The sequence below is a fragment of the Pomacea canaliculata genome, linkage group LG8 (genome assembly GCF_003073045.1).
Source record: "Pomacea canaliculata isolate SZHN2017 linkage group LG8, ASM307304v1, whole genome shotgun sequence".
Classification (NCBI taxonomy): domain Eukaryota; kingdom Metazoa; phylum Mollusca; class Gastropoda; order Architaenioglossa; family Ampullariidae; genus Pomacea; species Pomacea canaliculata.
The window spans coordinates 27,487,355-27,509,926 of record NC_037597.1 but is presented as its reverse complement, the minus strand read 5'-3'; the positions used below and the strand labels follow the sequence as shown (position 1 = coordinate 27,509,926).

Genomic DNA, 22,572 nt, shown 5'->3' with positions numbered 1-22,572 from the left:
TTTGTGTATTTTGTGTATTTTGATATTTTATTTGTGTACGTGCATGAACAATTGCGTGGTTGTAAGAATGACTGACCAATCGGGTGCATGTGTAGCCCAAGCCAACATTGTGTTGGAGCCAAAATAGGGGCTTCGCCAACGAACTCTGAAAATCTGCTGGGTGAGAGAAAGACTTTGCAACTCAAGTCTTCGCCATCAATCGTTGTCAGCTATCACTAGTCTACTTCCGAGAGATATGGTATAGGGTACTAAGGGCAGGGGTGTCAAACTCAATCACACGGGGGGGGGGGGGGCGCAAATCTCATCATACACATGGTTGCGGGCCGAACTTATTATTTAAGTCCGATAACTTTTTATTGAACAGTAGAAAACTGAACTTTTTTGTTATTAATTTTATTTAAACAAAATCATGCATTAAAACAAAGTTAAAGTAATAAAAACCCAATATATTATTATTATTATTATTATTATATTATTATTATTATTATTATTATTATTAAGAAGTGGGAATTAATAAAGCACAATATTTCTGCTAAAGGCGGACTCATTGCGCTGAACAAGATCACAAAAAAGTAACAGAGATGTCGAACATGTAAACAAAAAAGTAACAAATATGTAGAACAAGTCAACAAAAAGGTAACAAGAATGTAGCACAAGATCACACAAAAGTAGCAAATATGTAAAAACAAGATAACACATATTATCAAAGATGTAGAACAAGATCACACAATAATAACAAAGATGTAAAACAAAATCACACAATAATAAAAAAGATGTAGAACAAGATCACACAATAATAACAAAGATGTACAACAAGATCACACAATAATAACAAAGATGTAGAACAAGATCACACACAATAATAACAAAGATGTGGAACAAGATCACACAATAATAACAAAGATGTAGAACAAGATCACACAATAATAACAAAGATGTAGAACAAGACCACACAATAATAACAAAGATGTACAACAAGATCACACAATAATAACAAAGATGTACAACAAGATCACACAATAATAACAAAGATGTACAACAAGATCACACAATAATAACAAAGATGTACAACAAGATCACACAATAATAACAAAGATGTAGAAGGAAGAACAAGCCGAGGACTCGCTGAGTGCTGGCAGTAAAGGGACGACTCCAGACAATGAGGTCAGTGACATCAGGAGAATACTGGGAGATATTGAGTAATCTATAGAATAAGAAGAAATGGTAACAAATGAAACTGCAAGAGGACGATCATCACTTCAGTTTGTTCAGTGCAGCTGAAGGTCGCTGCCGAAGCGAGTGAAACATGGCGGAGTGGATTCAGGCAATAGATCTAAACAGTTCATGTAACATTATATACATTATATACATCATATAAATTATCTACGTTATGTACATCGTATACATTATAGACATTATAAACACGCCAGTGGTAAACCAAAAGAGGAAGAAAACACAGCACAAGCACATGTTAACACGAAGGTTTAACACTTTTATCCACATCGAAGCACGATCATAAAACATAAAATCAAGGGAAGCCATCCCCTCAACCTGTGAGGCGAAGGGAAACAACTTTTGAATATAAAGTCTCTGCAATACGAGGGGCAGTCACATGAAGCGTGGCGAACTCTGGCTAAGTCTCATTTGACTTCGAATATATTGCAATGTTACAGCATCTACAGCACAGAACAGCTATTTTGAAATCTGCTTGAAATATGAATTGTGCGTGTTCCTCCGTCACCTAACCCTTTCTTTCATTCCCAGATTTTCACGGGTCCGTCGTAACGTTTCGTCACAGTCGTCGACATCTCGTATGGCGTGAGGTTCAGTGCCGGCGCCTGCCCCACGTTCTCCAGGTGAACCTTGTGCCAGTACCATTCCTCCACACAGTCGTAGGCCAGCGGCATGTAGTCGTAGGAAAACTTGTTGGCGAACAGGTAAGGGGAGGCAACCATGCGGGGACGTCACCCACCCCGAAGTGACAGATACTCCGCACAGCTTTGCCGTCGCACACACCCGTGTAATTACCTCCGTACAACCAGATTTTGTAGCGGTGAAAGTGTTCTCTGTTGTCAGTAAGGTTCCCTATAGTTTAAAAACAAGCCGACAAACAAATTAGTCAAAGTAACCCCAGACTCCGGGCACAGCATTCAGATGACATAAAGTTAGGCTACGATACGCGAAAAATTAGTTGATACGTTTAGTCCATGGCCTGCTACAGGCAAGCGAGCGGCGAAGGTGTAAAGGTGAAAAGGGTACCTAGTCTACAGGTATAGTGGCAGGGACATGAAAGGGGTTCACTGTGTTTATGACACACCGGGTACATGACGGAGCTCAGCAATCTCTTTTGACGCCTTCTATATCATTTGATAAATCATGGAATGGTAAAATTGATGGAAGGTGAGTTTAGAAACACGATCTTAGGCTTCGTACACTCAACACCAGAATCAATCAATCAATCAATCAATCAATCAATCAATCAATCAATCAATCAATCAACATTACTGTTCAAAATGTTTTGTATAAAGAAGACGAAAGCACTACTCCACTTACCTGTGTACGACCCGGGTACGCCCAGTTGTGGGTTGTAGTTGAGGGTGCTGAAAAAATTTCGTCGGGAATGAAGGTCGGGGCGACCCACTTGTACAAGTCACGTGCTACCCGACTGTTGAGGGCGTAGTCCACATACGCTCGTGACGCAATGATGTGCACGTCACCTTTGCTGATCGTTACGTTGTAGGGGGCCGGCAGGTACTTCGTCCAACGGAAGTGGAAAATTCTGTAAAGTGTAAAACAGAAATAACAAGAATATGTGAATTGCTCAATAATTAAATAAGAGTAATGTGAGCGAGTTGTGTGACTAGCATCCAGCAGACTTTGTGATTGTGCATCACGAATAAGATGAGAAAGTTTAATTTTTGCATCTTTTTCTGCGAAAGCTGTGTACACTGCACGCTTGTGTCAATAAATACCAAATTTTGATTTTGTTTTGAATGAGTTTGATATCTTGTATTATATATTGATGTACCGAGAGTCTATTACGGGAAGAAAGGGTGACCTCACTCATTGTGAGTTCCAGTGATATCATTCGCGCCATTGAAAGCTTGGAGAATGCGAACGATTTCTTTGTTGGTCTTCAGTGGAAACTCCTGACCTGTTAAGTTGATGTAATATCGCCACTTGGTAGCCTGCCGCCATAGCAACTGCATACATTCTACATCCTGAAAATAAAGATTTTATGTAGTGAAACATGGAATCTTGTTATCTAATTCAAGGTTACGGTCGTGGCCTGGTGTGTGCGCGTGTGGTTTGTGTGTTTGTGTACTTGTGTGTATGTGTGTGTGTGTGTGTGGGGGGGGGTGTGTTTTGTGTGGTTTGTGTGTGTGCGGCTCATACAGGCTCATACAAAGCAATATATCCATTGACATAGAGGACGTTTGTGTTTGATGACTAACAACATTCAAAACTACCTTTATATTTGTTTTACAGAATTTCAAATAGAAGGCGTTAACACACACAATTTTGTGATAAGCTTTATAATCATAAGTATAATAAGTTCTGCATTGCGTGTTGGCTAACATGCAGCAGTCAAAAATACAACAAATATATCCAATGCACAATATAATCTCTTTTCGGGATTATGCTAGGTATGCTTTTTGTGACAACTAATTTTAAAATTATTGTACATTTACATATAAACTATGAGAGATCCAAGTTAACCCTTGTTAGGCTCGCCTGTAAAGCCGAGTGTTTGCACGAGCTGACCCTAGGATGTCCGTCTCTCTCTTTGTAGAGCAGTTACAGAATTCAGGTAGTCTCATATTTCTTACCGCCTGTAAGACGGAGTATTTGCCCCATTCGATGTTCACGGGGCGCTCGATGATGTTGACGTTGGGAAGACAACCGGCGATGAAGCGTAGACTGGAGTGGAAGTCGTCGCTGGACTTGTTGTCGGGGTGGATGCAGTACACGTTGTGTGGGCGGTACACTGCCCGTAACAGCCGCTCCACCTGAAAACCGGCAATGCGAGTCGTTTGTAATGTTGAATATTAATGAGATTAATATATAAAATTAATTTAAAGTTACAATATAGAGGAAGGAGGGTTAATAGCAATGTGCATTTCCAGCAAAATGAAGACGCACATCAGACGCACAGTTTCTTCCTGTTCCTTTTCTCAAGTGGTTGTGCGACTCACCCAGGTAACATGAGTACGTTGTATGTAACGTTAGAAATATCAACCGTCGAACGTTGATACAGGGTTGGCATTCAACGTTTTGCTCATTTCAAAAGCCGTTGTATCAACGTCGCACTACATGAGTGATGTACCACATCACCTTCAGCTTCGGGCTTAAATTCAACGACAATGAATTCCTTGTGTCGAATACTTGGACCAGGCACTGTCAATTAAAATATTACACGTTTATATATACAGAAACAAAGACGATGTTCAAACACCCTAACACAGTTCCCTCCAGTGGAAATTCCAGTGTTCATTCACTTCCGATGACACACAACCCACGAAGCCTCGCTTTCAAAAGAACACTTAAGCCACTGCCCTTCCCGAAGCTCGGTGCGATCCAACCCCTGACAGCCGACGAACGAAAACCAGATAGCCAGAAGACATAGAAATAAAATAAACCTGGACAGAAAAAATACCACTCAAGAGGTTCAATTCTTTTCTTTCTTACACATCGAGGAGACCATCACGTCCTCGACCCAGTCATGGGAGAGACCTCCATCCCCTTTCTTCACATTTCGACCTTTCAACTGCATTTAATTAAAACTTTGGTCGTTTCATGACTCAGCTCGCCCTCCCCTCTGCTTCTCCACTTCCTATTCCTTTCCCACCTAAAATTAAACTATATAGTGGGTTTGTGACATGATCTAACCGAACTATCAACATTAATCTGCTTGTAACTAATGTTAACGGTCTGCACCATATTAGGTCTTAAACCTGTTTTCTGCCACAACCCGAATTCAATTTGTATTTGAAAATGGCGCAAAAACCCCGGCCCAAGTTATTTCTCTTGATCGTTTCCCTCCAATGTCAGATCATTTGTTGTCGTAAATAGCATAGTGTTTCCTTTCCTTTTGGTTTGTGTACTGTACTGTAAATTTATTCCTTCATTCTTTATACTGATCACTAGCACTGGTTGAGATTCGTACTGGTCTGTAACCTTTCGACGTGAACCAGATTTTCATTTTTACTGACATTACAGCACAACCTGCTGGTTACATCGATAATACCAAAAAAAAAAAAAAAAAAAAAAAATCCCACTCCTAATAGCCTGTTACTTTTACGTTCGCATGTTATCTAGGAAGCAGTATTCTTCAGTCAGATAAGACTCGAGAGTCGACACAATTAGGAGAGCAAATGTCAAATCGTCGATGATAAAGAGATAAGTCCTTGTGTTGCCTGCTCTGGTGTAAGGACAGGAACAAGAATGTAAAAAGTCGTAACGTAAAGAAGACAGAGACGGTGGACGACGACGACGACGACGACGATGACGATGATGATTATGACGACTCTGATGATGATGATGATGTAATACCTGCTCGACACTGACATAAGCTACCAGGCTAAATGCCAGAGGGAAAGACAACTCGTTTTCGTCAATCGAGGCCGACAAGAAGCCCCCACTGAGGAGATAACTCGTGCAGTTCGGCTGGTCTCCTGTAAATAATGGCGGACATTCTTGGTGGGTTGTGTCCCGTGGGACTGTTGGTATTTGCGAGCAGAACTCAGTTCCTGTTCATCGTTTTCCCAGATCTTTGTACAGTTGACAGCATCCACCTTCGGGAAGACGGGGTTGTACTTCTTTTGCAATAAAAGTTTCATCCACACTTCTTGCTTGTCTAGGATGCTTCCAGACTCTGGCAGGTCCGACAAATCCTGTTTACTGTCGGTGGTTTGCTGATTCAGCTGCTGGTTGCTGGTTTCTTTCTGTGTCTGCTTTGTCAAGTTGTTAAAGTTGCTTTGGGACACGTTTGTTTGTGTGTGCGGCCATGTGACGATGTCAAACAGTGTATACTCCTTGACAACAAAGGTCTGAAGCACAACGACAGTCAGGCACAAGATAACAAGGGCAAAGGTTATCTTTTTCCACAGCATTTCTCACCTGGAAACCAAGAATTGATCAGATGTATTAATATTTATCGGGTTCTACCAGATATATTGTGTCTCTGCGGGTTAATTTCACGAGCTAATTTAAAGTGCACCCCAAAACAAAAATTTTTTTGCCCTTTTCTAAATCTTTTCATTTCTAAACGAGTTATCAAAATCCACAGAGGGTTAATAAAATAGGACTGTCACGTGATTGCGTTTTATTTTGTTCACCACTGTACATTTTTAAGGTGCTGTATTTTCATGCTCTAATTATGGGCTGATCTAGTAAAATACAGTAGATAGAAAGCTGAACAAGGAAAGCCGATGGTCTCTAGCAACACACAAGAAGTAAAACATAGGTGTAAAAACAAATAAAAGCATAAAAATTTTAAACATGAAAAATACTGACTCACAAATATCGAGTCAGCAGTTTCTGTACACCCTCACCCCCTATAAGTTCTTACTAGTTCACTACAGCAGTTTTCTTCAAACATACGAATACTTACACGAATACAAGTCTAGGTGCTATTTTTAGAAATTTACTACCTAGGGAGATTGTACAGGTCTTGTGTGGGTCCAGTCGCACAGTGGATACTTTGTGAATACATGCATTCGCCCACACACCTAGTTACATGTAGCGGGCAGCGGGTACCGTTGACAGTACTTGTTCTCACACCCCGCATCCCCTTCCACCCCATCACTTGGTCGCGCGAGACGGACAGCAACAGCGGGTGACGTAGTACCCAAACTGTCCGCCTCCAGAGAAATTAGTTTGACATGAAATCTCCAGAAAAAGCCTACTATTGTCAAAACATTAATTAGCTGTTGATTGAGGGACACGTTGTTAGTGTCGAACAGATGGACACATATGAGCTTGCTTTGATCATCTGCAGTCAAGTGTTCTACCCACAAGGCAGTGCAACAAGGTGAGAGAGGCCTTGCACACCCATAGGTTGCCACTGCCATACAGGTAGACTGAAACATTCCCTTCCAGTCCTCATTCCCTTCTTTGTCTTCTTATCTGTTACTTCCGACACTGCAGTGACTCTCTTTTCAGTTTTTCATAAACAACGGTGTAGAGTTTTCAGTTCTTACATTTCTGTAAACATCATAGACTGAAGCACATTTAGCGAGGGTCAGTCCGGCTACATACAACACAATCACTCAGTAAATACTTTAGTATGAATGAAAGAATGTAATAACAGAAGAATATATATCTACAGAAATAGTTCACAAGTATGTTCAAAAGTGACCTTAAAAACTTAGCTCTCTCGCTGTCTCTCCCGAAGCTGGTACTAAAGACATTACTAAAGAGGGGCGGTTGGACGATAACCGGCTTTGAGCTGGACAAAAAGGGGTACAAAGGCTTCCCACGTAAGGGTTTGCGTATGTTTTCGCTGCCACCGACTGGACACCGGTCCTGAATGAGGTAGCTCGAGGGGTGTCGCGACAGTCACAGGCCAATGTGGTGACAGCTTGACCAGTTACGGTTGATTGTCCCTACTCTAATCAACTTTATTCAAAACATTGTTATAGGTAGAAAAGACATTTTCTATTTAGATAATAACCCCACCCGGATACCCTAACAAAATAAACACCGTTTACAGTTCAGAGTAACGGGAAGCTAGCAGCTATGCGAGTCTTTGTTTGAGATACTACCATTACCATCATGCACGTCTCCCACACTGTATGAGCAGAATGTGTACACAATACAATGTCCTTTAGATGACTAACAAATGGAGCGTGCGGAGAGGGAGACACACACACTCGGACACACGCACGCACGAACACATGCACGCACGAACACATGCACGCACACAGAGCTTTAGAGAACCCTTTAAAATCCGATTTTAAAATGACTTCTACTTTCGCTTACTTTTTAAATATCGTTGTTTTCACTCTGTTATTTCTAGCTTTTTTTATTTTTTTCATTTCATTAAAAATAGATGACAGCAACAGCGAAGACACCTCCACTTACCTCCAACCTCTCTCCTGTCCTCTACACACCTGAACTGTCACAGTGACCCCCACACAGTTTCTACCCGGCGTAAACTTCTCTTCTTTGTGGACTATGAAATCTGTGTACTTCACGTGTAGTTCGGCGTGTTCAGCAGGTGTCTTCTGTCCAGGAGCTGCAGCCGTTGTTCACACGTCACATCTACAGCGAAGGGGTCAATACTTGCGCATGCGCAGTGACAACGTCTGTCATAGCCTGCTTGTCTGGACTCGCCACTTGAGCTTCATCTCGCCTCCTTTGTCCCCGCTCAGCGTTATCAGCACATTATTTATCATCAGTTGACTGTGCTATCCTCTCTGTCACGTGCCATATTTCTCTCTGCCTGCCATTCTCTCAGTGCTTGGGGACGCCCCTTTATTAGAAAGTTAGCTCGCAGCAGACGACGGTTGACGTTTTTTTTTTCAGATTATTTTTATCCCGTTCGCGGGGAAAGGTCAAGGCCTTCTCTCGCTGACTGTAGCAGCGCCTGACGTCATGCTCTTGCTACGTCACGCGACGTCGGCTTGAGTGCTGTGGGCGCTGGCCATTGGTTGCAGCCCCTGGGAGACAGGTCGTGACCCCAGAGCGTAGCGGCCCTCGTGGCAGTTCTCACCAAGGCGCTGAGAGGAGCGGAGAGTTTTGGAGAGAAAACGGTTGGAGACCGTGCAAATAGGCAAGGTGCGTGTGTATGCTCAGCCACGACTGACCACAAGACGGGGGCACTGAGAGGCTGGTTCTGATGTTGAGTTGATGCCAGCAGTGACCACCGGGAGTTGTGGAAAGTTCGGGAGCTGGAGAAATACAGTATTCAGCTGTGACCTCTAGTGTCTACGGGAGTGTGCTTCCGTTTCTGTTGTGGAGAGCGGGTGACCGCCGGACATTAGCACAAGCCGTGTGGGTGACTTGCGTATTTCCCCATTTTTTTTTTTTTTTGTCGGACTAGAGGCTGCGCATGTTGGAGCATTTGGATATGCGAGTACGCGTTTCCTCCGTATTAGAAATACCTTTTTGTTTGGAATTTAGAGTTATGGCTGCCGAGGAGCGCTTTGAGTGCGGTTCCGTTTTTGGGGTTTTATTTTTAGAAGGAGAAATTATGGCTACTTCAGGTCTTAGTTCTAGGTGGGTCATGGAGGGGGAAGTTTTGTTGTTTTATCCTGTAGCCTCATTCTATGTGTGTGTGTCTGTGTGTCTGTGTGTGTGTGTGTGTGTGCGCGCGCGCGATTCATATGCTGGGCGTAGCTGCAGTGAAGTTCTTATCAATAAGAGCCTTGAAGCGTGAGAACAGCACTCCCATTATTGTGCAAGTCTGCCATTGATGGTACAGCTTGCAGGTGCCAAACACAGAGGTCAAGGGGTTATCGCCATAAGTATCTGCTGCATTGTCTGGACATCCCGGCTTTACATGAGAAGGCAAAAGGATGTGGCTCTATCAGATAACAGAAATAAACACTTAGCAGCAGAGAAATTTTTTAAAATAAAGATAGACGAGAGAATTTTCCCGTCCATATTAGGATCGAGGTAACTTGCTCATTGCGGATAATTTCATCCCAAGCTTCGCCTCTACACAGAAGCAGCGCAGCGGCACAACGGGACAGAAGAACATCAGCACCAGCGGCATTCAGTTTGGTGGTCGCTGCTGCTGGTGATGATGACGTCAGTGTTTACCATCTGCCACACAAGGCAGCGAGCCTGAGACCATCACCAGAGTTAGCTTCAACATCTCAGCAGCGTGTCGCGAATCCCGAGTGCGAAGACCCTTACGACCTTAGGGACATTTTGCACACAAGCGCCATCTTGAAACCAGAACGAGGCCTGGCATGAGTATTGATCTCAGTATCAATTTGGAATGCACTTCACGTTCCCTCAGTTGCGATTAAAGAAATATTAAAACAGAGTCCACTCAATGCGCTTTACAAAACAAGTAATTACAAAATACAGATTAAATAACAACAAATCCCACCTTCAGACACATAACACACTTATTAACAAACAGTTATAAAGAAGCTGTAACAAACAAAACGAAAATAAAACGCTAGTCGACCAAATCATGTTGTTGCAGGAACCAAAAAAAAAAAAGTCTCGAGCAGAAGCGGCAGCAAAACAAAAACACAGATGAACAGTGGACATCGCAATCGACGAAACTCACCGGCAACGACAGAAAGAAGACGAAGGATGGACACAAAATGCAGCCACCCTCAAGCCCTTTAGGCGAAGGCGCATTAATTTTTCCTCAAAGCTAATATAGTGTAGATATATAATTAATAATTGTAGATAATTGGGGTTGGATGATTTCAAAATTACATTCATTGGAGTGACATCACTTTATAATTGGTAACATGATGCCAATAGGGATTTCCTGTTATGTGTTTATTCTAACCATGGTTTTCATGTGAAATGATGAAACAATAGATTATCTCAGATGGAAAGGTTATTTTTTCATTTTCTCCAAGCAGGCTTAACGTGTAGGACCTAACCCCGTATGTAATGTGTACATCCATATTTCTAGTATTTCTCTTCCACCACCGTGTTATATTTTCTGTATTTCGTGTGAATTTGTATTTGTTCCTTCCCAACCTGTACAATTTATTTTGCTGATGCACATATTACACAGTGGTACACATCTCTTGGCTGGATCACCAGCCTGTATTGTTTGCTTTGGTCCATGTACAAATCTCGCAATGATGTACATATTTCTTACATTTGTGTGGATACTGCGCAGTATTTACATATTTCTAGCATTTGTGTCCCTAACACAATCTGTATAATTTTCTGTTTTATGTGAATAAATTGCATGGTCTATGTGTGTGTATGTTTTTTATGCTTGTGATTTTGAATTCTCTTAAACATAATTTTTCTTCATGCCTTAAAGTAAGACATTTTTATTATATGTGACTTTACAGTTGTCATTATGTTACCTGCAGAAAGTTACCAGAACACACTAGTGTAAATAAATGAGTGTGTTATATGTATATTCCAGCCATTTGAAGAAACTCAACCAGAGCAATTACTTATAATTTGAACTTTAACAAACACTTATGTAACTACTTTTTTGGAAAACCAACAGCCAATTTAAATTGCTGTTATTTCACTATTTAAGTGATACTATCATTGCTCTTAAGACAGTTATGGCAAACTTTATTCTATCATATGTAGATTAGGAGCATCTATGCCTTGTATTCATCTCTTCCTGCTGAAGCTAGGTAGAAAGACAAGAAGATTTCATTTCAACCACCATTTAATCAGAAACAATCATACTTATCTAATAGAATTTTATAATACATGCCAACATATATAATTGTGAGATACATTGTTAAACTTGGAATGCATAAATAAGTGCAAAAATAAGTTAAATGTTGGAGTGTTTGTGTGAACGTTTATAAAACAGACAAAGAAAGGTATTCTTTTTACTTCCATTCCATTGCTATACAGATAGAGTAGTTGCAAAATAATTTTAAAAGACTAATTAAGCCATACTCTTCTCCAATGACTCCCTCCAGTCCCACAACATCGCTTGCTGCCATATATCACCATGAAGAACAATATTATAGATAACTGTAATTAGATGATCTCAATAAATCGTTTGTAAATTCCGTATTTACCATGCTTTCCTCCCCTGGAATGATGTGTATAAAGAACTAGCAAGTAGGACAGTACCACGGGGGTTACTTGGCTTTGTTTGTGGTGAGACTTCTGCAGTGAGAAAAAGTCATGCTGCTAGAACTTTCTTACAGGAATCTGCACCTGGGTGGGAAAATGTATTTATAAATGATGAAAAAAATGCTTTTGAAAGTAGTTCTCAGACACGAAGCCGGATTTTTGCAACTTTTAAATTTGCTGTTTACTCTCTGAAAGCCTACCATCATGTGTAAATAGATGTTAACAAAAGGCTGACACACAGGCCATCATTATCTCATGTCACATGCTGAGCGGACTGTGTAGAGACCATGGAGTATATACATAGAGAAATAATACCAAAGATGATGAACGGAGTGTGTATAGAAACTAAAATGGAGAATATAAAAACTATATACAGAGACTATAGCATGTTCGTTACTCAAGATGATGATGAGCGGACTCTATATAAAAATTATAGAGAGAGTATATACCGACTGTATATATAGAGGATATATATATACTAAAGTTTATTATTCGGCACAACACTGCTTTCACTGATGACTAATCGGATGATACTCTTAAATTCAGTCACTGGGTATTGTTGTTCCTCTGTACCGACAGTCACTGGGGACTAATGTTCCAGAATCCAAACACATATATTCCACAAACACACTCACAAATTATCTTAGCCCATAGAAACAATCAAACAAACAAAATACCACTGACATCTCCACTAGGGGACAAGTTATACACTGAATTCCCTGTCTCTGGGATGAGCACCCAACACATCATACATAAAATGAAACAAATCCATCTAACTCACAAAATAACAACAAAACTCAAGCATTCCATGGCATCTGCCATACCCAAACACTGGTTGACATGAACTGAGTCCACAGGATATTCAACTTACTGCATAACTCACTGAAAACTGCCTGGGTTTCAGTTTTCAATCAGCCTTTCTCCATTTTGTGGAGTTTCCCAAAGCCAGAAATAAATCAAATGCCAAGAGCTGAGTGTGGAGCTACTTCAGGTCCACCCATAAACATGGAAAAGGAGAGAAACTCGAGTAAAGTGCTTAAAACTTGTTACAAACTTGCTGAACCCTCTTAAGGCTATTCATTTTTCTGTGTAAAACCTGTTATTAAAGAGATCGTAAGTCACATGAATCTTTGACAGCTGCATTGAAAATTTTAATACTTCCTAAAGAGAATCTGTGTAAAACTTTTCTTTTAGTTTCCTGTTCGAGCCGAGGTAGAGGGTCTGACACCATGATTCCCAGTGCTTAAGTTTTCCATGGTGAATTAAATTACAGACCAAAAGACATCCACAGGTAATCCAGTAATCACACCATGATGTTAAGGACATTTTAAACTCAGGCCAGAATTTAGGTACAATGAAATTGGTGACTGGAATGCACATTCCGCTGTATATCATATTCCGTGTGCAAAGTAATTTTTCTAAGATTCACTCACTAAAATGGGTGAGTAAGGACTTTGTAACAGTGAAACGTGTTGCTAACCTGTGAGTGTCAAGGTAAGGAGAGTTAGTGTGGAACACAAATTCACAGTTCCAGGAAAAATCTTTTAACAAAACGATTGTCCAGATGTGTAATCATACTTAATCTTACACAATGAAATAAAATAAACAAAATAAATAAAAACCTAAAGATAACAAACCACACAACTTATTCTACAGCAGCAAGTGAACACCTTGGTTAAAATACTTTAATACAACAAAAATGAATATTCAGGGTCCTTCTCGACAGTCTAACTTCCCATCAGCAAAAATGCATAAGGTTAGGGTGGATGTCGCTGGGTACAACAAAGTAAATATCCTGACTCTGAAACTTCACGGCCTGCAACTGCCATGAGTTATCTTTCTTGTGCAAAGGTAAATCGCTTCTCGGGTAAAGATTAGGAGTCAGAAACTCGGCCTGAGCATTCACACAAACATTACACAAACTTCACGCTTCTGATGGGCTGAGGATTAGACTTGAGGGGCCTTATAAACACCCCCCCACACACACACACACACAGGTATTTTGGTATCCACGACCACACAGTATTAACCTGTAATCAGGGTAGACTGAAGGACGACGCGCCGAAGTAAGGGGAAGTGTCGTCATCCCGACTAACCGACTTCAAAATCCCTTATATATATATTAATAATTGACACTTTTGTACATAGTCTATCTTCATTCTTATGACGTCACCTTTGTAAGTAAAGAATCATCATGGTCATTGTATCTCTCACTCCCAGATTTTCACGGGTCCGTCGTAACGTTTCGTCACCATCGTCGACATCTCGTATGGCGTGAGGTTCAGTGCCGGCGCCTGCCCCATGTTCTCCAGGTGAACCTTGTGCCAGTACCATTCCTCCACACAGTCGTAGGCCAGCGGCATGTAGTCGTAGGAAAACTTGTTGGCGAACAGGTAAGGGGAGGCAACCATGCGGGGGACGTCACCCACCCCGAAGTGACAGATACTCCGCACAGCTTTGCCATCGCACACACCTGTGTAATTACCTCCGTGCAACCAGATTTTGTAGCGGTGAAAGTGTTTTCTCGTCTTGTCGTCAACCTCACCTTTCATAGACAAGAACAACAAAATAAATATCAGGGCACTAAAAAGTCTAAACCACACTTTGTCAACAACAAATCTTTATCTGGCGGAAGATTTGAAGAAAGCCATTGTTTGTTTGTAGCTTGTGTGTAAGTAGTCACGTATATATAAACTGTTCATTACATTGTGTTTATATTTGGCACCAACTGATAACTTTTCTCAGACAAGGCAGGTTAGAAACCTGACACTATAGATACTTTACAAATATGTACGTGATAAAGACGCTATATGTACGTGATAAAGACGTTATATGTACGTGATAAAGACGTTGTCTGTGTTAATGTTCTAAAGTATTTGTGGAAATGTATCTTCGCCAAAACATTTTGAGCATTTCCATCACTAACCCGTGTGTGATCCCGAAACGCCCAGTTGTGGGTTGTAGTTCATGGTACTGAAGAATATTTCGTCGGGAATAAAGGTCGGGGCGACCCACTGGTAAAAGTCACGTGCTACACGGCTGTTGATGACGTAGTCCACATACCCTCGTGACGCAGTGATGTGCACGGAGCCCATGCTTATTGTTAAATTGTAGGGGGCCGGTAGAAACTTCTGCCAGCGGAAGTGGAAAAGTCTGAAAGCATCAGGTCAGGGGTGAATGAGATGACAAGACTTTGACTCCTAATGTCTGTAGTTCGATTCTTTCTTACATCAGGAAATAAAAATACCCGCACTAGCTTACCTCGCTTTGTTTGGTTACTTCTTAAAAGTGTGATCTAAAGAATTAACGGAATATGTGTGTGTGTGTGTGTGTGTGTGTGTGTGTGTGTGTGTGTGTGTGTGTGTGTGTGTGTGTGTGTGTGTGTGTGTGTTTATTCTATATAATAGGCAGAATTTTGCTTTATAGGCCTTCCATTGTATAAATGCTAAATATCTGAATACCCCTAACAGAGTGAAAAAATCTTAAATTTTTTTGATGAAAACAGACTGGGAAATATTTGCCTAAACATCCTGCATTTCTTCTCGTAAAATTCGAATTGATACGCTTAACGCGGAGTAAAAATTTCATGATGATTTTGCCAGCCAAAAACTAAACATCCTGACACACATATATATATCAATTTGCGTTTGCTAATGTTCGAATAATCATTACTCGGTTTGTTTACTATATGATTAATCTATAACCATGAATAACACACACTTCTTTCAAAAATAAAAGTTTTGATAATATTTCAATGCATTATTTGTAAGTTAAATATGAGCCAACAAGGTTTCATCAGCTGCTGTTTGTGATTTTCCTGTAATATTTAACATTTTACATCGCACTGTTTGTTCACAATTTTATTATTATTATTATTATTTTTTTTTTGGATAAAACTATTGATGGTCTTGTATTTTTAGCTTTGTTCTTTGACTTTATGTGACGAATACAAGAAGTAACAGGTAAACAGCAAAATTCAAAGAAGTTACAGTTTCCAGTTTTTGTTCAGGTTTCCTACAATCTACATTTTTCAACAAACATCAAGATAACAACCAATAAAAGTTTAAGCAAGAGAACTCAACAGTCATAGCCAAATCATTCACACAACAAGTGAACTCTGTGTAAGACATCTTTAAATTATTTCTACAGTCAAATGACAGACAAATTTATGTTCTGACAGTGGAATGAGGATGTATTAGTCATGGCTTGTGATGCTATTCTTGCGAATTGGGAATAATGTGCTGTAACAATTAATGTTTCAAAAAACGAAAGTTGAGATACTTTGTCGAGCAAAATTATGAAATGTACCATTGTTCCTTGAAGTAGACAGAGCATAGACAGCGTCTATCATTTCAAATTTCCAGGTATTCAGATTAGGATCAAAGTGAGGCCAGAACTGATACAGACTCGGAGGTCAGCTATAAAAGGTATATTGTTTCTTCCAAAAATAATAAGAAAATGAATGTTACTTGCCAATAAATGGAATGTATAAAGTGGGCGAGCTACCTGCCCTTCACAGACTACAAAGCCATGTACAGAGTAAGTTTATGTGGACGTAAGTCTGTCTTCAACAAAATAATTCGAATAATTAACATTTTAAAATCTGTGACATTAATCACATTTTATCGTATTGTTTAAGGACTTCAAGAATATTTCAGTTGCCTTGACATTCAAAATCGTGGTTAAAATATAACATGTAAATATTGTTAAAATGGGAAGTTCTCAGAGCTGAACTGACAACAGAAGATCCTTCAGGAGAACTGCCACTAGCGGCTGTTGCTAAATAACTCTGTAACTTAATTGCTAACCCTTTATTTCTGTCAAGTCCTAGAAGTGAAATTTAGGTTTTATGTTGAATACTGCTCTTAAAATCTTCACATAGCAACCTAATCTGTTTCCTTTTTGTATGGTGCTTACCGCTGTCTTCTTTTTCTTCCAAGGGAAGGAGTATGTTGACCAGTTAATACCTGTCTGTATGGTCAACCTGTCTCGTGAACACACCTTTGCAAAGATGACCTTACTATATCCACACACTCAGTGACCTTTTAAAATGGACACGAAAAAGAAGAAAAAGAACTGACTTATCGTGAGTTCCTGTGATGTCATTGGCCCCATTGAAAGTCTGAAGAATGCGAACGATCTCCTTGTTGGTCTTCAGGGGAAACTCTTGACCTGTTAAGTTGATGAAGTATCGCCACTTGCGAGGGTGTTTCCATAGCAACCGCATGCATTCTACATCCTGGGAAAAAAGCAAGTCAGGTGACGAACAAATCTTATCAGCGTGAAGATTAGCACTATTTGTAGACATGCATCAATAAATGTTTATTAGCTCTTCTCTTTTGTTACAGGAACAAATCGTCAAAGAAATAGAGAAATGGGAGAGGAATGTTTTGTCTTTGTCTGAAAAATTTCAGCACGATATGCTTGACAATTTCGCTTAACAACAACAACAACAACAACAACAACAACAACAACGACAACAACAACAACAAAGGGAACTGACAAGCTTTTTCATTTGTTGATGAAAGGAATTTGTACAGATGTATAAAACTGATGCTTAAGGCACTAAAGCCAGTCTTATCCTGCTCTTTCAACGTGTACATGACAGGTAGATGATAAAGAAATTGTGATGCAAACTGAGAAAAAATAGATATCTCTTACTTTCTGTGTCTACTTGATCTACGGGGGAAAGAGAATGGGACAGTGAAACTGATTTCCAAGATAAGTATAGTAAATAGAGTTGTCATAAATATTTAATTTATAAAAGGAATTCTACCTGAAAATCTATTCTACATTTTTGTCTACTTTGAAAAGTCTACGATGCACATTCAGTATTAATATCATTCTCGTGGCTGTTGAGTATATATTGGAGCCGTCGGATGGTGTAGTCTTCTATATAGCTGTTCCACATCTGTTTACCTTCGTTGTCTTCAACTCGTTCTTTCTCAGTGCTAACTGTTGCAATGTTCATCAGAACAAGTCACAACTTTCTCATTTAATTTTATCATCAGTCCTGAAGCACATCACCTCGTCATTTCTTACTTTCATTGCTTTGAATGAAAGCTTCAGTCACGCGAGCTAGGTCAAGGTTTGTCACCTTAGTAACCACGTGGAGCAGTTCGTGCATGCGCACAAGTCAGTGCAAAAAACGTGTCCGAAAAAAATAGTCACGGCCAGACTTAATCAGACTTTCAACTTAGTTGCTTAAAAGCTTTTGACAAAATAAGTTTGACACTATTGAATATGAAGTTAATGACAATAATGGAACACAAGATGTTGACAAGTGCATAATTCCTGAGCTCTGTGGAGCTAATAACAGAAAAAGCAGGCCACCCCACACCCTCCGTTGTTTACCGCCTGTAAGACGGAGTATTTGCCCCACTCCACACTCAGGGGGCGCTCGATGATGTTGACGTTGGGAAGACAGCCGGCGATGAAGCGCAGACTGGAGTGGAAGTCGTCGCTGGACTTGTTGTCGGGGTGGATGCAGTACACGTTGTGTGGTCGGTACACTGCCCGTAACAGCCGCTCCACCTGACAATGACAATGTTCACTGACAATGACAATATTCACTGACAATGACAATGTTCACTGACAATGACAATGCTCACTGACAATGACAATGCTCACTGACAATGACAATGTTTACTGACAATGACAGCAGGTGCAGTTTTACTGTGCTGGTAGAATCCGTTGAGGAATTAGCACAGACAATACCGGACAGATTTAATAAACCTGGTGATAAGGATATTTCAAAAAATATTTTTGCATAGGTTAAAAATAGACCTTGGCTTTTGAGCTAATGTGACTAAGTATGAAGCATCGCTCAGTTTGGGTACCACATGCTTGTTGACTGGAACAAATAATATCATGTGAGAATGTTAGAGCACGTGCTGGCTACGGGATACTTTGTCCGTGCTACTCCCATAGTGAGTGTGGATTGTGCATGATAACAAGGTGATTAAATGGGGATAATGATGATTACTCTTCTTCTCACAAGCCTTAGTGGAGTAATTAAATTGTTCAAAACATTTGCAACGCTTGCAGCAAAACTTTGTTTTTGAAATTTTGGAATGGAGAGCGAGTGAGAGAAAAGAGAACAATGATGATAACAAGATGGCGATAATAGATAAGAATCGCAACATACACTAGTGTTTGCTGTCAGACACACACCTGCTCGACATTAGAGTGCACCATCAGGCTAAATGCCAGAGGGAAAGACAACTCGTTCTCGTCAACCGACGCAGACAGGAAGCCTCCATTGAGGAGATAACTCGTGCAGTTGGCTGTCTCCTGTAAGTAATGGCGGACATTCTTGGTGGGTTGTGTCCCGTTAGACTGTTGGTAGTCGTGAGCAGCTCTCAGTTCCTGTTCATCGTTTTGCCAGATCTTGGTGCAGTTGACAGCATCCACCTTCGGGAGAGGGGCGGTGCTTCTAGTGAGCACAACACTCTTCATCCATTCCTTTTGTTTGTTTTGAAACAAGTCAGACAGATGACCACTTTCTTCACTTCCAGTCAAGGGCTCAAGTCTTGGTTTGTTTGCAGAGTCCCACTCTTTGGTGTCTTGCGTATTCTTCCCGAGGATTTCAAACTGTAACAGGTTATTTCTCTTGACAACAAACTGCAGCAGAACTACACAAAGACTGATGATGGCGACTAACAGCACGATGGTTTTCCTGCGCATTGCTAACCTGCAATAAAAAAAAAGTTTAGATGAAAGTTTATGCTCCACTTACAAATTTTCCTTGTCTTTCATTTTATACGTTTTAGAATGATATATATATATAGACTCATAACAAAATGCTCAACTAGGTTCCCACGTTGACAGGTATCACAGGTTCTCTGTAGAAAATGCTGCTGAGTGAAGAGCGAAGCAGGACAAATGAACCTGGAGGTGTGCGACCTTAACGCTGCTCAGCGGCAACAACAAAGGAGAAATTAAAAAAATTAAGATATTTCTATTTTGCTTACTACACAATGACTTACCGCTATTTTCCCGCAATAGCTTGGAGGGCAGAATGTCCAACAAACTTTGGGAAATTAATGTGGCGAGGTGCTTGTCATTTTTGTAATATTTAATTACGTTAACTTATTTTTGCATTGTCATTCCGATACTATCTTGACAGACAGACAGACAGACAGACAGACAGACAGACAGACAGACAGACAGACAGACAGACAGGAATCGACTTAACTTCCCATTCCAGAACTGCTCGCTTCAGTTCACAAAGTCTACTGTGAGAACGTCCATATGCTGTCAGTCACACTCACCTCTGCTACCCTCACAGTCCACTGCACCAAACTGGGACCAGTCTGTGGCCAGTAAGCAGCTGTAGTGTTACAGTGTACATTGTACAATGTGGTGTTACAATATACAGTGCACGTTGTACAATGTGGTGTGACACTGTATACAGTGTGGTGTTACAATATACAGTTTTTAGTGTACAATGTTGTGTTACAGTGTACAATATAGTCCTATAGTGTACAGTGTAGGTGGTTTATCGTGAAAACTTACCTCACCACCCGCATCCTCATGTTTCAGCGCACACTGACTCGAGCCCGCCACCCCTGTCCTCACTGTTGTGTTGTTATTTAAAGACCAGTCTGACCGTGTCGAGTTTGTTCACGATGTAACTCCTGCTAGTGTCTGTAACTGCCTATAACTGCCTACTTCCATCAACTCTTGCCGACTTCTCTCAGCTCTCTGCCCTCCTCACTCTAGCAATGGTGTCGAGGTGTAATCAAATGTACAACCGTCAAGCCTCGCCTCACATTAGGTCTGCACCTGGCCACTTGCACAAATATTCTCTGGTGATGACAGACTACTGCACCGCAACTCGATGTTGACTGAGATTCGTGTGTTTGCGTGTTGCCTGTGTTATTATAAAAAGCAGAAAGGTGTTGAATGAACTCCAGGATATTGTGACAAATAATGTTAACTTGACTTGCTGGCTCATACATGTTCAGTCACGTGTCCTGTTGAATCAGCAAGACCAGGTTAGACTAATGCAGCTGGGGGTAATTAGGTAATGAATCACGAAACAAGGTAATTGCGAAATAATTTGTCACCTGATATCCCCGTCGGTTCATATAATTTAGTCTAGACATGTTTTCTTGCGCCATACAGAATGGACACTACAGGTTGATTGAAAGTTTTTTTTTTGTCGTCTTGGTCATAGACAGTTATGTAATAACACAAGGGAATCGCTTCACTTCCAATTGGGTCTTTAAAGTTGGAAATCATGATTTGCTTTAGTGGGTTTTTTTTTTCCTTTAACCTTTCCACTTTCATTCATCCATCAACAATCACTTGATGACAATATTTATCCGTTGAAACTACAAGTATTTCTCCTATCCACTCACTGTCCAGAGTACAGACGGACAGCCCAGTGCACCACAAATATATTACAACAATACCTCTGAAGCTTTGTTTGTGGATTCCAAGGGTAGGCTAAGTGCGGGTATGTAGTGATAGCAAAAATAACACAACAGGAGGTGGACATTACACAACGCACCCGACGAGCAAGAGCTAAACTTTAGTAGAAAATTCTCCTTGGGAACTTCCATCCTCTTCCCCGGGCCCGCAGTCTTACCTGAGTCTGGCTACCTATGTATTCAAATACAATGAGTTTCAAAACGACTTTACATCTCTCGTTAAGCATTTCCTTAAACATAAAGCAATTTTATATTCTACACTCGCTATTACAATTCAGACCGTTACAGGTGAGGATATGCCACATTCAACAAAAATAAAATAACTGTTATAGTCCCTTTCCACCTTCAGGATTAATTTGCCAATTTCTGTGTGCACTTTCTCTGTGTCCTCTTCCTTTTTCCACTCCTAAGTGTCTGGTCTATAGAAACATATGGATTTTATTTTATTATTAATATTTTACAGAATGTTTGTGATTGAAGGTTCGGAAACACAGTCAACATACCTTTATTCCAAGTAGATTGTCGTTATACTTATATTTCAGTCAGAGTTTAGCATACGTAAGTTCCGTATATTTTGTCAAAATATTTATATTTTAAATAGATTGCCGTTATACTTATGCTCTATCTATATTGACAACATACTAATATTTTAGATATATTATCTATATACTTATGTACTATATATAATACTTAGACCACTTTAATGTCGATGTAAAGGTAGCAGATAGTTGTAACTAGATTTTGCAGCAATGTGATTACAATATGTTCACAATCGTTGATACAAAACCACTATTTTTTAAACTGGTATTCTTATTTTGATGATGTGAAGTGTATCCCAGCAGTCATCACTGCTGTCATCACCCATGAATTGTCAAACCTTCTTATCCTGAATACGGGTAAAAGTTCTTTCTTCTGTGGTCTGGCCCCGGATACGCGATGCTACACCAAAAATATCCTTAAAATAGTTTAAAACAAAATTGCCAATTCTACGGAAACATTCTCGCTCTGTGGAACTGCAGCAGTTGAGGACAAAAACCTGTCCATACGTGTTTGTCCTTGTGTGTGTTTTAGGGAAGAACAAAGAACTGTTCTAATGTAATTTGCATGAAAACAAGGACATTTCATTGTGTTTTGTACATCCGCATTCAAATCTGCTCTCACAGAAATCGCCATCTACTCTACAGGTCACGTTACCTTGCAAAACAAAGTCAGGAAGACATATTTGGAGCAAACCAAGCAAACTCACCGTTTTTCCAAGCTATTCTTCAAGAAAATGCACCTTCTGACATCCCACTAAAGCTGTCATGGCGGAGTCTGCAGGTATCGAACCCAGGTGGGGCAATGTCAGAGTTAATATCTCTCAGCTCATGATGAC

The 22,572-nt window shown here is 40.3% G+C and overlaps 2 protein-coding genes across 4 annotated transcripts in view; one reads left to right on the top strand and one right to left on the bottom strand.

The window, feature by feature from the left end:
* LOC112570429 (N-acetyllactosaminide beta-1,6-N-acetylglucosaminyl-transferase-like) overlaps positions 1-8 on the top strand; it is a 39,629-nt gene extending 39,621 nt beyond the window's left edge. Inside the window, exon 7 of the mRNA XM_025248845.1 lies at positions 1-8. This exon is cut by the window's left edge and continues 235 nt beyond it. The gene's annotated coding sequence lies outside the window, so the exon portion shown is untranslated.
* Positions 9-1,007: 999 nt separating this feature from the next.
* LOC112570888 (beta-1,3-galactosyl-O-glycosyl-glycoprotein beta-1,6-N-acetylglucosaminyltransferase-like) lies at positions 1,008-22,572 on the bottom strand. Of its 3 annotated transcripts, none has more exons than XM_025249589.1 (6): positions 20,278-20,620; positions 18,934-19,453; positions 3,831-4,010; positions 3,064-3,221; positions 2,554-2,779; positions 1,008-2,085 (listed from the first exon to the last, which is right to left on the bottom strand). In XM_025249589.1, the coding sequence occupies exons 1-6, from the start codon at positions 20,295-20,297 to the stop codon at positions 1,738-1,740; spliced, it is 1,452 nt and encodes a 483-aa protein (XP_025105374.1). In that variant the 5' UTR covers positions 20,298-20,620; the 3' UTR covers positions 1,008-1,737. The 3 variants fall into 3 exon arrangements, with proteins under 3 accessions (XP_025105374.1, XP_025105377.1, XP_025105376.1); XM_025249592.1 differs by lacking the exon at positions 20,278-20,620 and adding an exon at positions 22,444-22,572 and having other exon boundaries at positions 1,011-2,085; XM_025249591.1 differs by lacking the exons at positions 1,008-2,085; positions 2,554-2,779; positions 3,064-3,221; positions 3,831-4,010 and adding exons at positions 11,331-14,305; positions 14,687-14,913; positions 16,842-16,999; positions 18,115-18,294 and having other exon boundaries at positions 20,278-20,524.